This window comes from Prionailurus bengalensis, chromosome B1, assembly GCF_016509475.1.
Source record: "Prionailurus bengalensis isolate Pbe53 chromosome B1, Fcat_Pben_1.1_paternal_pri, whole genome shotgun sequence".
NCBI lineage: Eukaryota > Metazoa > Chordata > Mammalia > Carnivora > Felidae > Prionailurus > Prionailurus bengalensis.
Window position 1 is genome coordinate 166,448,178 of NC_057344.1, and position 15,459 is coordinate 166,463,636.

The window sequence follows — 15,459 nt, forward strand, 5'->3', positions numbered from 1 at the left end:
AATGATCTTGCTCAGATTGTTACCTGACTAGCTCCTCACCATTTTCTTCACCATAATTATCATCATCTGCCATTATAGCGTATATTTATTTACACACTTGTTTTATTTTATTATTATTATTATTTTTAATGTTTATTTTTGAGAGAGAGACAGAGAGACAGAGCACGAATGGCAGAGGAGCAGAGAGAGGGACACAGAATCCAAAGCAGGCTCCAGGTTCTGAGCTGTCAGCACAGAGCCCCACGCGGGGCTAGAACCCAGGAACCATGAGATCATGACCTGAGCTGAAGTCGGACACAATTGGCTGGGCCACCCATATTTACATATTTGTTAATTATTCAACTGAAATGTAAGCTCCAGGAGCACAGTTGCTCTGATGTTACTGTGTTTTTCATCACTGTTATATTCCCCTTGCTCTTCCAGAAAAGAGACTGATACTCCTAAGGAGGGGCTGAGTAAATGTCTATAGAATGAGGAACTCTGAAACTCTGACTTGGAGTCATCTCTCTAAGCTCTGTTTGAGTTTCAGTGGCTAAGGACACATAAGTGGCTAGACTCTCTAGAGTGGTGGTTCTCAGACATTATTGTGCATCTGAATCTATTGGGAAGCTTGTTAAAAATACAGGTTTGAGCTCATTTCATACTAGATTCAGGTCTTCCCAGTCTGCATTTTACACAAGGATTCCAAGGGTCCTAGCTGATTTTGGTATACCTAAAATCCACAAAGTGGTTAGCTTATTTCAGAAAGCTAAGAATTAATTACAAATATGCACTGTTCAAGCCTGAGATACGTGGGAATTTAGTGGGAATTTATTGAGTTTTGAGTAGAGAATGATAGAAACAAGAAACCAGAAACTATCTTATACATAGGAGCATTTTATACATAGACTTAGGGAGACCCAATATGTGAGATGAGTGCTTCTTACAATTAAATATAAAATGCATTATAACCAGCAAATTCACTGAATTCTAAATGATGCAAATAAGGGTCAGTTTTCAGATTCATCTTCAGTGAATCCCCTTAAAAAGTCATCCAAAAACTCTTCAGTAATGTTTTGCTCTTCAGGAAAATAAAAAAGTGATTTTGGTCAAAGTAACCATTACTTTTTGGATGTTTGAAAAGGAGGTATTCAAAATGTGTGATGTCGGGGCACTTGGGTGGCCGAGTCGGTTAAGCGTCTGACTCTTGATTTCTGCTCAGGTCATGGTCTCAGGGTCCTGAATGGAGCCCCATGTCAGGCTCCATGATGGACATGGAACCTGCTTAAGGTTCTCTCTCCCTCTGCCCCTCTCCTAAGGTAATCAACAAAGCACTTCTACACTTTCTTCCTCCCAACTGGAGAATATCATGAAGTAACGGCAGAGTAGAGTTATCAATCACTTTAGATTCTAACATAGAGATTTCAGGAGAAGGAATTGCTGAGAAAAGAAAAGTATCAACACTGTTTGAAAGCAGTCTAGGGGCACCTGGGTGGCTCAGTTGGTTAAGCGTCTGACTCTTGATTGTGGCTCAGGTCATGATCTCACAGTTTGTGAGACTGAGCCTGGCATCAGACTCTGCTCTGACAGCACAGAGCCTGCTTGGGATTCTCTCTCTACCTCTCTCTCTGCCCTTTCCCTGCTCATGCTCTCTCTCTCAAAAATAAAAAAAAAACAAACTTAAAAGAAAGCAATCTATTAATAGCACACATCTATTATTACCATCGACTGTCCCTAATCAAAATATATGTCCTTCATTAGGAAAGATTTATTATATATATTTTTTAAATTTGGACAGGTACCAAACAGTTTTCACTGTAGGAGAGGCTTAAAAAAAAAAAGAGAGAGGCTTAAATATTTTATTTTTGTAACAATAGAAATATAATAGAAAAAAGTTTCCAATTATACATGAATTTTAAGAGCATTCTGCTTGGTTTTGTAATTAATTCATTAGTTCACTTATTGTTTTAAAAGTCATTTAAGTGCCTGATTCGGGCTCTTTGGCAGGCATTGGAAAACCCAAAGTGGAAGATAAAGTGTTTGCATTCAAGTCCTACTCTGTTTTTCTTTATAGTGTATATTATTGCCTGGCATTATATGTGTGTTTGTGGGTGTCATTTTGATTGTGTGTGATGTATTTATATGTATAATGTTCATCTTTCTCTCCCATCCAAATGAAAGGTTTTTTTTTATTCATTGCTGACTATACCTAGTGCATACAGAGTATTTTCATAGTATATGCTCATTAAATATTTGTTAAAGTTAAATATTAAATATTAAAATTTGTTTATGTTTATTCATTTTTGAAAGACAGAGAGAGACAGAGCACAAGCAGGGGTGGGGTGGAGAGAAGACAGGGGCGGACACAGAATCTGAAGCAGGCTCCAGGCTCTGAGCTGTCAGCATAGAGCCCGACGCGGGGCTCAACTCACAAACCGCGAGATCATGACCTCAGCCGAAGTCGGATGCTCAACCAACTGAGCCACCCAGGTGCCCCAATATTAAATATTTTTAAGTGGCTTTTATTTTTTGATAGAGAGAAAGAGAGAGTGCAAGTAAGGGAGGGGCAGAGGAAGAGGAAGAGAGAGAATCTTAAGCAGACTCCATGCTCAGCATGGGGCCTGACACTGGGCTCAATCTTACAACTGTGACATCATGACCTGAGCCAAAATCAAGAATTGGACACTTAACTGACTGAGCCACCCAGGCACCCCTTAAATATTTTTTAAGTTTAAAACAAAAAACGGTAAGCATAGTGTGCAATGGAGAGCTCTAGGAGAAGCACCTGATGAGTGAGGGCAGACATCAGGCAAGAGGTGAATTTGGGGGAACAAGCCAAGCTAAGTTAGCAAAGAGTGAAACCATGGCAACTTGGGAAAACTGTGAGTTGGACTTCTAGAGCCAAGTGTGTGTTGGTGAAGGGGAGAGGGAGGAGGAATGAGGCAGAAGAGGAAAGCAGCATGAGATCACAGTGGGTGCTGGATGTAGCATTAAAGAGTATGGATATTTTCTTTTAGGCAGAGTCTAGGGTGAGTTTTGGTGGATGCCTATTGGTTTGGCCTGCCTGATTCCATTCCACCTTCTTCTGATAACATTACCTGACTTTCCTTGGTGCATGTGGCAGAAGTGGACCTACTTGCATCTTTAAGGCTCCAGGGACAGGCATGTGATGCAGACCTGTGCATTTATTGTTTCCCAACTTCCTAGTCAGAGAGATTGATTTCTGCATGAGAATATGACTCAAGCTGATCCAGAAGACTCAATCCTAAGACTTTTTTTTTGTTGTAACTATTGGTGATAAGAAAGTACTTTTGGGTTAGGGTTGCAGAGCTTGGAACATATAAACTTCGGCGTTTTGGAACACCATGAAGGAAGGGTTTAATGAACGTAAAGCCATTATAAAGGAAAGCAGAGTTAACAGATGAAGAGAGATGCTTTCTGATGACAATGTTTAAATATATGGATATAGCCACATAGGAAATGAGAACCACTCATGGACCTTCTAGTTCTGTGTGCCAAAATATATCCCCCACCTTTTTCTTAAGCCTGTTAAGTGAATTTGATTTCTTCCTCATTTACAAAAGAATCCTAGATGTTTGGGTATAGAAGAAAATGAGAAGGAGAGAGGGAAGGAGGGAGGAGGGAGGCAGAGAGAGAGGAAGAGAGAGAGAGAGAGAGAGAGAGAGAGAGAGAGAGAGAAAGAGCTGTTGAAGCATCTGGAGATTAGCTACATTAAGCCAAGACTAGAGAACAAAGCATGAACCGAGCCAGATTTGGGCACGGATTTAAGGGCTAAAGAAGTCCATGAATTGCTAACACAGGCTATCCACAGAAATCAAAAGTCCTGCCTGAATTTCTCGAGAATCCAAGATGCTAAGTCATAAAGGTTAAAATTTCATCAAAGGCTGAGAGAAGTGTCTTAGTTGGCCCGATGACAAGGCAGTGATGTGGGGTACGTCCTAGGCTCAAAGGCTAATGTAGGTATCCATCTGTTTCAAGCTAGTTTTAAGGAAAAGCTGTTGACTGTTAGGATGCCTGCTTTCACATGCATTATGGATCCTGGAATTAATCACAGTACAGAGCCGATTTCCATTTAGCAAGTTGTCTGAAAGTGTAGATGTCTAAAAGTGTCTGAAAATGTAGATAACACACCACAGAGAATAGGAATGAGAGGAAAGAGGCCAGATTACAGCATCGATATCTGAATCTGAATGGAAATTCTATTTCTTAATTGTTGGGGTTGCAAGGTGTCCCCCATGACTTCAAGTGATTTCAAATCAGTACCTGACTATGGACTGCCCATGCAACCAATCCAGCCTAGGTGGATCTATTTGCAAGTGGGCAGGCATGTGGCCAACAGACCCAACCACGTATATTCCAGGTTAGTGTAAAAGTGGCCCAGAAGTAGCATACTTACAGCCTACTAGTACTGTGAAATCTATCTTTCAAAACTCTAAATACCATCTCTAGTTTCAAATGATGCCTGAGGGGTACATGAATCTACAGTCTTTATCACCTCAGAGGTTGAAACTCTCCTAATGTCTGGATTCAGCATCTGTACTCCTACAGAAAAGATGCTTCACTGCAGCTGGTGGTAATATAAATCAAGACAAAGCAAGCACTTCTAACTTCAGTACAAATGACCCTTGACATGACTGCCCAGCCAAGGCTATCAAGAGTAATGTGTAATAAATGAATGATGCCATGCTATACTCTAGGGTACCAAGGCAAATGTTAGGGTCCCTCAAATGAAAATTGTCTGGGACCACAGCACATGTATCATTTGAATTCAACTGTTTACAAGTATCTAAAAGGAAAGGGGAGGACCACCCAAACTTTTATATGAAAGGAAAAAAATCTGATATTATTTTCTATTTTTTAAATTTCACCAGGGGATAGCATTTTTAAATACCACACAGGTTGCATTATTATCTTAACTGCTGGAGATAATACACTGAAAAGACGAAGTAATACACTTGCTTTGTTATTGAAGATTATATCTATCTGTTGTTATATGACACTGTGATTCGGAGAGAATAGCAGGGGTTGATATAAATCATGCTTTAGAAAATATTAAAAATCAAAGTGATAGAAACAGTAAGAAAGTTTGGAGCAAAAACTGAAGTGGACTACAGTCTCTTTTTCTTACTTATTATGAATGTATATGAGTTTTATAAAACATGATGTAGCATTCAGGACCTTGGGTTATGGTAGCTAAGAACTCATCCTCAATGGAGAAGTCCTCTCTAAATTTATTCATTCAGCAAATACAAATACTTATTTGTTTTTTCCTCTGTTCTAGCCACTGATTAAAGAACAATAAACATAATAGACAAGGACCTTGATCCCAATCCTTGGGAAACTTATAGTTTAGTAGAGAGATAGACATTAAAAAATAATTACTTAAGTAAACATATATTCACTATTGTGGTAAATCCTATGGTGGAAAAGCACAGAAAGCCATGAGAACAAATAACAATGGTACAAAATACAATCCACCATTGGGGGTGTCAGTTAAGCCTTCTTTGAGGTAGTAACATTTACGATAAGAACCAGTGTAATGGAAAAATTGAGAGATAGCCAATATTAACTTTAATGTCACTAACCCTTTCTTATGTTTTATAAAATCTGATGCTGATTCATCTAATGCATTTTTCTTTTTTTTAAATACATAAGCAATTTTTATTCAAAAGGATATATGTAATATATAATGGATATTCTTTCATCTATCTGAAAGGGGGGCGGGGGATCTGATTTATGCATTGCTTTGCTAAGGATGCAGTAATCTAAATAGAAAAATTGAAGTGTATGTAATCTTTTTAAAAAATCAATTTATTTAAATTGAAGTTAGTCAACATACATCATAGTATTGGCTTCAGGAGTAGAACCCAGTGATGCATCACTTACATATAATACCCAGTCTAATGAATTTTTCAATTCTATGATTTCCATTGGTTCTTTTTCAGTTTCAAGTCTTTTTTTGAAACTCCCCATCTCTACCTATATTAATCTGTTCCTATGGACATTATTTAAAAATTTTTCTTTTGAAATTATTGTAGATTCCTAGAAAGATAGCACAGAGAGCTCTCATGTACCCTTCACCCAGTTTCTCCTATTGACATCTTACTTAACTACTGTACAATGTCACCCAGGAAAGTGACATTGGTATAAAGTATGTATAGTTCTATGTAGTTTTATTACATGTGATGATTCACATAACCACCACTGCAAGCTATAGAATTATTCCACCACCTTGTGCTACCCCTTTCTAATTAATCACACTCAATCCCTCCACCCATCACTGACTCCTGGTAACCACTGGTCTGTTCTTTAATCTTTATAATTTTATTATTTCAGGTATATTATATAACTGGAATCAGACAATGTATAATCTTTTAAGATGGACTTTTTTTCCCATTCATCATAATGCCTTGAGATCCATTCAAGTTGTATGTATCAATAGTTCATTACTTTTTATTGGGCTGGTATTCCATGGTATGAACCTACTATGGTTTGTTTCACCATTTGCCTATTATAGGATATTTCAGCTCCTTTTAGTTTTGGGCTATTTTCTATGAACTTCTAAATATATTAATTACTGTTATTATTTTTAATTATTGTCCTTAACTTTTAAGCCAACATCTGAGACTTTTGCAGTTCTGTTTCTAGTGACTTTTCTCTTTTCTCTTTTTAAGTCTTTTCTCTTAAGTATGGGCATGTTTTCCTGCTTTTTTCTCATGTCTAGTGATTTTTTATGATATAGTAGCTGTTGATGATGCTCTGTAGAGACTTTGGATTCTGTTATTTTCCCTAACAAATGTTGGGTTTTGTTTTAATAGGCAGTTAAGGGGCACCTGGGAGGCTTAGTTGGTTGAGTGTCCGACTCTTGATTTCGACTTAGGTCGTGATCTCAGAGTGATTTGATCAAGTCCTGTTTTGGGCTCTGTGCTGACGGTGGAGCCTACTTAAGATTCTCTCTCTCTCTCTCTCTCTCTCTCTCTCCCTCTGTCCCTTTCCCTTGCTCTCTCTTTCCAAAATAAAAAAAAATTAATAATAATAAAAGGCAGTTAAATTACTAATAGGTCACCTAGAATGGGTAGTGAGTGGGTTTTATGTGTAGTTACGGTGAATCTTTTTTAATTTTTCCCTTAACTCAAGGAGAATCCCTTATTTTTGTTCTTTTTTTTTCAGTCTTTCAGCTGTTTCCCCCTTCCAGATTTCCTAGCATTTTATACTTTTGTAGTTCAGAGGTCAACCAAGGATTTGTGGGAAGTTTATATTCAGGTTTTTTTTTTTAAAGCTTTATTTTTTAAAAAAGAAATGTATATTTTTGAGAGAGAGGAGAGAGACACACAGAGACAGAGTATGAGCAGGATAGGGACAGAGAGAGAGGGTGACACAAAATCTGAAGCATGCTCCAGGCTCTGAGCTGTCAGTATAGAGCCCGATGAATGGCTCAAACTCACAGATCGGGAGATCATGACCTGAGCTGAAGTCAGATGCTTAACTGACTGAGCCACCCAGGCGCCCCAAATTCAGATTTTGCATTTCTCTTGTGACTCACTTCTTTCTAGGATTTCTTGAAACTCTGGAAGTATCAAACTCCATGTTCTGACTCATCAGACTGATAAAACTGCAGGTTTTTTTGGCTGAAGTTCTGCAGACTGGGGAGTGGCCTCGGGACAAAGCTATATAAATACTGATTTAAGAGAATGTCATTCCCTTCATTTGAGGGTTGATTCTCCTTTAGTTTTTGTTTGTTTTCAGTTAGTCTCATGTCTTCAAGCAGATTTAAAAATTTTTTGCTCAGGAGGCACCTGAGTGGCTCAGTCGGTTGAGTGTCTGACTCTTGATTTTGGCTCAGGTCATGATCTCACAGAGATCAAGCCCCACCTTGGGCTCCATGCTGAGTGTGGAGGCTCCTTAAGATTCTTTCTCTCTCCCTCTGCCCCTTTCCCCTGCTCAAGCTGTCTCTCTCTCAAAAATATATTTTTTTTTTTGCTCGGGGTTTATAATTTTTAATCCATAAGAGAGTTAGTCCAATATAAACTACTCTTTCATGTCTTAACATGATTTTTAAATTAATTTGGGCATGATTTTGTTTGTGTTTTTCTGAAAAGAATTTGTGAAGTTTCTAATCTAACTTTCCATGGATAAAAGCACATTTTTATCTTCTTTAAAAATCCGTGGATGGGGCGCCTGGGTGGCGCAGTCGGTTCAGCGTCCGACTTCAGCCAGGTCACGATCTCGCGGTCCGTGAGTTCGAGCCCCGCGTCGGGCTCTGGGCTGATGGCTCAGAGCCTGGAGCCTGTTTCTGATTCTGTGTCTCCCTCTCTCTCTGCCCCTCCCCCGTTCATGCTCTGTCTCTCTCTGTCCCAAAAATAAATAAACGTTGAAAAAAAAAATTAAAAAAAAAATCCGTGGATGAGCACTGGGTGTTGTGTGGAAACCAATTTGACAATAAATTTCATAAAAAAAAAAAAAACAACCCTGATAATTGAGGGATTTTTCTATCCTATCTACTGGAATTCAAATTTAAAATGTCAATTCATCTGGCATAAAAAGTTCCTGATTTGAGATCCAGTGAAACCTTACTATGTTTGAGCCCAATGTTACTCAAACACAAAGATCAGTTAGATAGAAACATTTTACTTATTTATTAGTCACTAAGCCCTCTTGAGGGCAATACGTATTATACATCTAGATATGATGTGGCATACAAGGCTTTCATTTGGCCTTTATTTGTCCCTTAACATCTTAGAAAAATTCTCTGATATCCTGGGGTGGAATCAAGGTAAATGACCAAAGGGTGTGGTTAAAGTTTGTTTTATGATGTTTTTAAATTATCTGAATGCATTGATTTCAGTTTGCTGAAGGTGTGGCCTTTCCATTTAATTACCTTTCTAGAGAACACTGCTTTTCTAGCCAATTCAGAGGCCCTGTTTTCTCCTTTACCTTTCCAAATTCTACTTATCTTTGACATCCATCCAGTCCATGGCTTCATATTTTCCTACCAGTGAACCTATGCCACTTTATTTATGTAGGGCTTTCCCTCATGATATATCCATTAATACACATTCCAAGCTATGCAGAGGCTTAGAAGGCAACTGAGATGAGAGTGGGAACAGAAAAGAGGTGGCCTTAAAATCTGCTAACGTACTTTTAAAGCTAGTAGGTCAGAACCAGCCTTTTCCTTTCAGAAACACTCCTCAAGGTAGGTGCTGTCCTGTTTCATTTTATAATCTAATCACCTCATCTGAATATAATCTTCTTTCCCACAAAGATCAGAAGATTATTCAGGGCAAGTATCATGCTTCCTCCTTCTGGCATAGAATCCAGCATAGTATTTCACATAAGAGTGAAAATTTCCCGGGGCACCTGGGTCGGTCAGTTGGTTAAGCTTCCAACTCTTGATTTCAGCTCAAGTCATGATCTCACGGTTCGTGAGATCGAGCCCTGCATCAGGCCAGAGATGACAGCGTGGAGCCTGCTCGGGATTCTCTCCCTCTCTTTCTGCTGCTCCCTCACGCGTGCTCATCCTCTCTCTCTTTCTCTCTTTCTCTCAAAAAAAAAAAAATTAAACTTAAAAAAAGGAACTTTAAAAAAAAGAGTAAAATATTATTTGAATGAGTTACTTTGAATTTTGACCATTTGGCTGAATCTGTTTGGTATTTTGCTTATAATTTTCTAATTACCTGACAGTGTTTGGTTTTGATATCCCACCAAAGAGCATGAAGATACGTACATGGAAGATTTATAGTTTGGCTTCTGCCTGATTCTCCAGCCACCTCTAATACTACATATTCTCCCTCACTTGCTATGGTCTTGCCACATTGGTGTCCTCTTAGTACTTTCATACCTCAAGCAATTCCTTCCTCCAAGCCACTGCACTGTCGTGTCCTCTGCCTCGAATGGACATGGTGTGGTTAGTGCTTCTCATCACTTAGGTCTCAGATCAAATGGTCATGTCTCAGAGAGGTCTTCCTGATCTACCTTCCTTGTTCCCTTGAAGCTGATCCAAATCATTCTCTTACCCATCGCTCTGTTTTACTTTCTTCAGAACTTACTACAACCTGAAATTATCCTCTTAATCTGTGCTTACATGTTTATGGTCTGTCTTCCCACATTAGAGTCTGAGAGAGCCAGGAGTTTTGTCTCCTTCAGGGAAGTATCCCTAATGCTCAGAATGGTGGCTAAATGAGAGAATCTTTTGAGTTGTCACCCTGGGTGCCATCTTGAAAACAATTTATAGTGGATGCAGTATTTCAATGTTCACAATTTTAATTTGATTTCAGTGAAACATGGCATAGAAGTAGAGGCTAAAGAGATGTTCTTAAAGAATAAAGAAAGCGCTAGTGAAAGCACAAGTCATAAGATCTACCAATGAAAAGCAAAAGAAAAATAGTGACAGTGTCTTACATCCAAGGGTAATAGCTAGCTAGCTATAATGATAATGAGTACCTATCATGCTCCAGGTATTGTTACAAATATTAGACTTAAAAAAAATCTCATTTAGTCCTTATAACAACTCTATAAGTATACTATAATAACCTCCATGATGACATTGAGAACAGAGACTAGATGAGAAGTTATGTAGGTTGATATGTCTGGGGTTATAAAGCCAGTAAGTAGCAGAGCTGGGACTCAAACCCAAGCAGTTTAATTCCAGTCTGTGGTTGTAACTACTGGGCCATATCTTTTCATTTCCACCGAGTACAGAACTGATTTATTTTAGTTGTCTCATTCATTTATCAAGCAAATCTGGCATTATTCTTCTGCCTATAGTTTTACAACTATTTGGTTTAGAATAAAGAATAATGGATTTAGGGTTGAGTTTTAGGTCCAGGTATATTACTAATCTATGGTAACTTCAACCTAACTTGTTCAATCCCCAATTCTCAAATATGTAAAAGGGAGGCGTGTTTGAGCCATATTAAAGATAAACTAATATACTTTTTTTTTTCCTGTTATGGGGGCCCTGAGCACCATGCTGCTGATACATTTTGGAAGAATATTGTAAGGAATATTTAATACATTACCTGAACTTTATTCATCTCCAGTTTGTTCTTCTCATTGGCACTCTGGTCTTGTTTGCTAGCTCCCTTTTTCTGAGGGCCTTTTCCAAAGAAGATGTAATTTACAAAGGCATATTCCAGGAGAGCCAGGAACACAAACACAAAGCAACCCATCAGGTAAATATCAATCGCTTTGACATAAGGGATCTTCGGCAAAGTCTCCCTGAGGTGAGTGCTGATGGTTGTCATTGTCAGCACGGTGGTGATTCCTATGAAACAGAAAGACACATCTTAGCTGAATGCACTTGTTAAGCTGCCCTTGAAAGACTAAGACAGATGCTATTTCCTTATCGGTGTCCCAGAATGATGGCAGCAATGTGATAAACCACTAGGCAAAAGGAGCAGATATTTGGAAGGACAAAGCTTCAGACTCCCCATACAGGCCATGAACAAATCGTAAAACAGGATGTACCATTAATGGAGGGTTGGAAGCCATTAAAAAAAAAATAATACACATAGAAGAAAGAAGAATAAATGGGCCTGCATATCAAAATCCCATTGATGTGCTCACTGTCTCCTGTCAAATGTTCCTCATTCTGTTCCACACCGGGTAACCCGGACTTCTTCCGGGTCTCAGCGTCTTGCTCATTTTCCTACTAAATCTGTCCTTGTGACACTAACGCCCACAACAGCCACTACCAAACTGAAAGTTGGTAACCATCGTGAGGAGACCTACTTCATTCCATAAGTCTATAATATATACAAGGTCAGTATTACACGTTAAAATAATAATGCATCATTCATAGTGAAACAACACTAAAAGAAGATATATGTAAGAAAGTTTGCGATTTGCATCAAACATTTGATTTATGTATTTTTTAAATAAAACCTTGTTGCTTTGATTTTTCAAATATTACCTCTAGTTCTTGATTCCAGAGCCTAGAATGAATTAGTTCCCTGGAGTCAAGAAAAGATTTCCTGAAAAATTCAACTTGGATTTGTTAAAGAAGGTTAAGACTGTAAACTCTTAAAAGGAAAATTCTGTTTTGTCTATTTTGTTAAGCACAAGATTTCTTAACCATATAATCTTTGCATGACTGTAATAAATATTTGGTGTTGTTGATGGCAATGATGAAATGTAATTGGGAAAAACAAAACTAAAGAGGAAGTTGGAATCTTACGTAGATTATGTGTGCTATAATACTAATATTACACATTTATATAGCATATTACAGTTTTATTTTATTTTATTTTTTAAGTTTATTTATTTATTTTTGAGAGAGAGAGACTGGGTTAGGGACAGAGAGAGAGAGAGAGAGAGAGAGAAAGAATCCCAGACAGGCTCCATGCTGACAGCCCCAACATGGGGCTTGATTTCATGAATAGTGAAATCATGACCTGAGCCCAAATCAAGAGTCCGATGCTTAACTGACTGAGCCACCCAGGTGCCCCAATATTACAGTTTAAACACAGTTATGAATTATCTTATATGACTACCATAACAGCTTGCTGAGTATGATAAGGCAGGTATATGATTTCTATTTTATAGATGCATAAACAGAAATTCTGAGATTAGTTATTTTCCATAGATCACCCAGCTAGGGGCAAAAAAGCAAGGAAGTGTTAAACAAAAGGCACTTAAAATGAAAACAGAAAGATGAGAAGATAAAACTTGAAACTTGATGACAATCCTTAAAAATAAAGACAGGAAATGTTAAAATGGGTGTTAAAAACAAACGACATCCGGCAAAGAGAATAGAAGGTAGAAACTGAAAAGGGTGAACGATAGTTTAGCACTCATTTGCCCATGAGATTATTCTGGATAAATTCCCTGATTTGACTATTCAACTTTAAGAGAACAGATAAAATAGGAAGTCGGAGTTAGCATATAAAAAGTTAAAATGGTTCAGATCAGTGATGAATTCCAAAGTACTGCACTGATCTGAAATAACATCACGAATGGTCTCACTTATTTCTTTGAATAAAATTTTAAAGTTCACCCAGTATAATTCTAGCTAATATCCTCAGCAGAAATAAACAGTTCATTCATTTACAAATCCACTAATTACTTTTTGGTTTCTACTCTTTGATTTAAATTTTTAAGCAAGAAGGGTTAGTAAACAAATGCCTTTTTTACTTACTTAAGTTTTAAAATGTCACAGATTTTACATTTCAAAGAGAAGATTAAGTCAGCATTTTATGTGCTAACATCTTTAATCAAAATACTATTAGCTTTGGGGATAGATGTGTAAGGAGAACCACAATTTATGACCTTGATAGTTGTATTCCCTGCTGTTGACATCATCCACTGTTTTTTCCTTAACCATAGTATACACATACTCATGTTCACATTCAAATAATATATGCAGATTCATACCTATGATGTGATCAACTATTTGTTGCCTTTCCTTAGTTTTGGAATGTTCAAAGGTTGATAAGGGGCTACCAGCATTTGACTGTGAGCCATTAGAAATTAGTCATTAGAAATAAGTTATAGAGATGACAATTACTTTGAGTGTGAAGGGGATGCTGAACATCTAACCCAGTTCAGCAATCTCAAAAGAAGTGATGTGTATGTCAGTCAGCTTAGCTGGAAATGATGCTGTTATGTATTTGGTGTGTGTGTGTGAGTGTGTGTGTGTGTGTGTGTGTGCGTGTGCACGCACACATGTGCACGCATGTTTGAGAATAAGCCCCAGAAAATGATAACTGAGAGGGGTCTAGGATCAAATAATGAGGCACACCCATACATGCTCAGATTCATCAAACGGACCTTATATATTCTAACTTTCCAAGGAATCCTTTAAAGTCTCAAATATAGCCTTTCAGTTTGCTGCAATTACTCAACCATGGCAAGATTAATTTTGAATTTTGTCCCTCCAGGAAGGAAACCATTTTTATTCTGTGCTGATCACAGGTCATTAATATAGCTGATGAATGTCTGTGCCCTATTCAAGTGCTATGAGCTCCATTTAAGGAAAACTCAGATCGATACGACTTAACTTTAATGTTCGAAAAATAGTATTTTTTAACAATTGACATATCTTGTTAACAGTCACAAGGTTTAGCTTTCTCCAAATCCATTTGAGAATAATGCATTGTATGAGAAAGAATGAAATCATGCCATTCACAGCAATGTAAATGGAACCAGAAGGTATTATGCTGAGTGAAATAAATCAGTCAGAGAAGGACAGGTATCATATGTTTCCACTCATATGTGGATCTTGAGAAACTTAACAGAAGACCATGGGGGAAGGGAAAGGGAAAAATAATTACAAAGGGAGGGAGGCAAACCATAAAAGACTCTTAAATACAGAGAACAAACTGAGGGTGGATGAGGGGTGGGGGAGAAGGGAAAATGGGAGGGCACTTGCTGGGATGAGCACTGGGGGTTGTACGTAAGCCAATTTGACAATAAATTATATTACAAAAAAAAAGAATACAACATACAAAAAAAAAAAGAGAGAGAGAATAATGCATTGTAAATGTTCTTCATTGTAAAAAGCAGAGACCAAAGAGGAAATCATCACAAAGTTAGTAAAAATTAGTGTAATGAAAATTTAAAAATAGGCTCTAAGAAGCACTAATATAGCTAGTATTAATTATATTTCAAGATTTTTTTGGTAAAATGCTAAGAAGATATTGCACTGTAAAACATTCATCCTGAAAATGCTTACCCTTTGATATTTTACTATAAGGACTCTTATGGTAATCTCATTCTTTGACTTGCTCTGAGAGAAAGCCATTGCTCATAATTTCTAACAATGGTTGGTTGGTTGAAGCTAAATCCTACCAGCTCTTTTCAGTGCTGGGAATGCCTTACCTAGTGCAACTCTGGCTGCAGATGCATCATAGTTGATCCAAAAAGACACCCAGGACAGAATTGTAATCAATGTGGAAGGCATGTAGGTTTGCAAAATGAAGTAGCCAATATTTCTCTTTAGACGAAAACTTAGTGACAGTCGTGGATATGCCCCTGAATTAAAAAAGGAAAACAGAAAAAAAAAATCAGATCTCCATTTGGTAGGAATCATCTTCTTTCTTTCACAGTGCCTCGAGTTCATTTGGAGGGAAATAACCTCACCAGTTGTGAACTCCACTTTCTTGGAGACCATCTTGTAGTCGACAATTGAAAACTGAGGAAGCTCAATTTTATTAACTCCAGTTACTGCTCCCTCTCCTCCGTTCCAGTAAAACTCAATGTCGTCAGTGGTATAGCCATCTGAAACCAAGAAATACAGCATGGTTAAATAGAGTTAGGTTGGTCTAGAAATTCATTTTGAAGAGTCTTGGAACTGGAGAGAAAATTCCCAGCAAGAGGTGGTAAGACAACAATGCTTTAAATAGGATGGCATATAGGTCTCATGATGAGCACTATTCTTGCATTGAGAAGACGGATGCATCTGCTTTAGTGGACATAAACTCTGTGCTCATTCAGTGATGTCTGATATCACTGCTCCTTATT

General features: G+C 37.8%; 1 protein-coding gene across 1 annotated transcript in view; it reads right to left on the reverse strand.

Annotated features, from left to right (window-relative positions):
* The window catches only part of GABRB1 (gamma-aminobutyric acid type A receptor subunit beta1), a 386,092-nt gene that overhangs the window by 13,989 nt on the left and 356,644 nt on the right, over positions 1-15,459 (reverse strand). The window contains exons 6-8 of the mRNA XM_043572729.1: positions 15,079-15,216; positions 14,818-14,970; positions 11,019-11,263 (exon numbers count right to left, since the gene is read on the reverse strand). Of these exons, the coding sequence (XP_043428664.1) occupies positions 11,019-11,263; positions 14,818-14,970; positions 15,079-15,216 (536 nt within the window). The remainder of the gene's footprint in view (positions 1-11,018; positions 11,264-14,817; positions 14,971-15,078; positions 15,217-15,459) is intronic.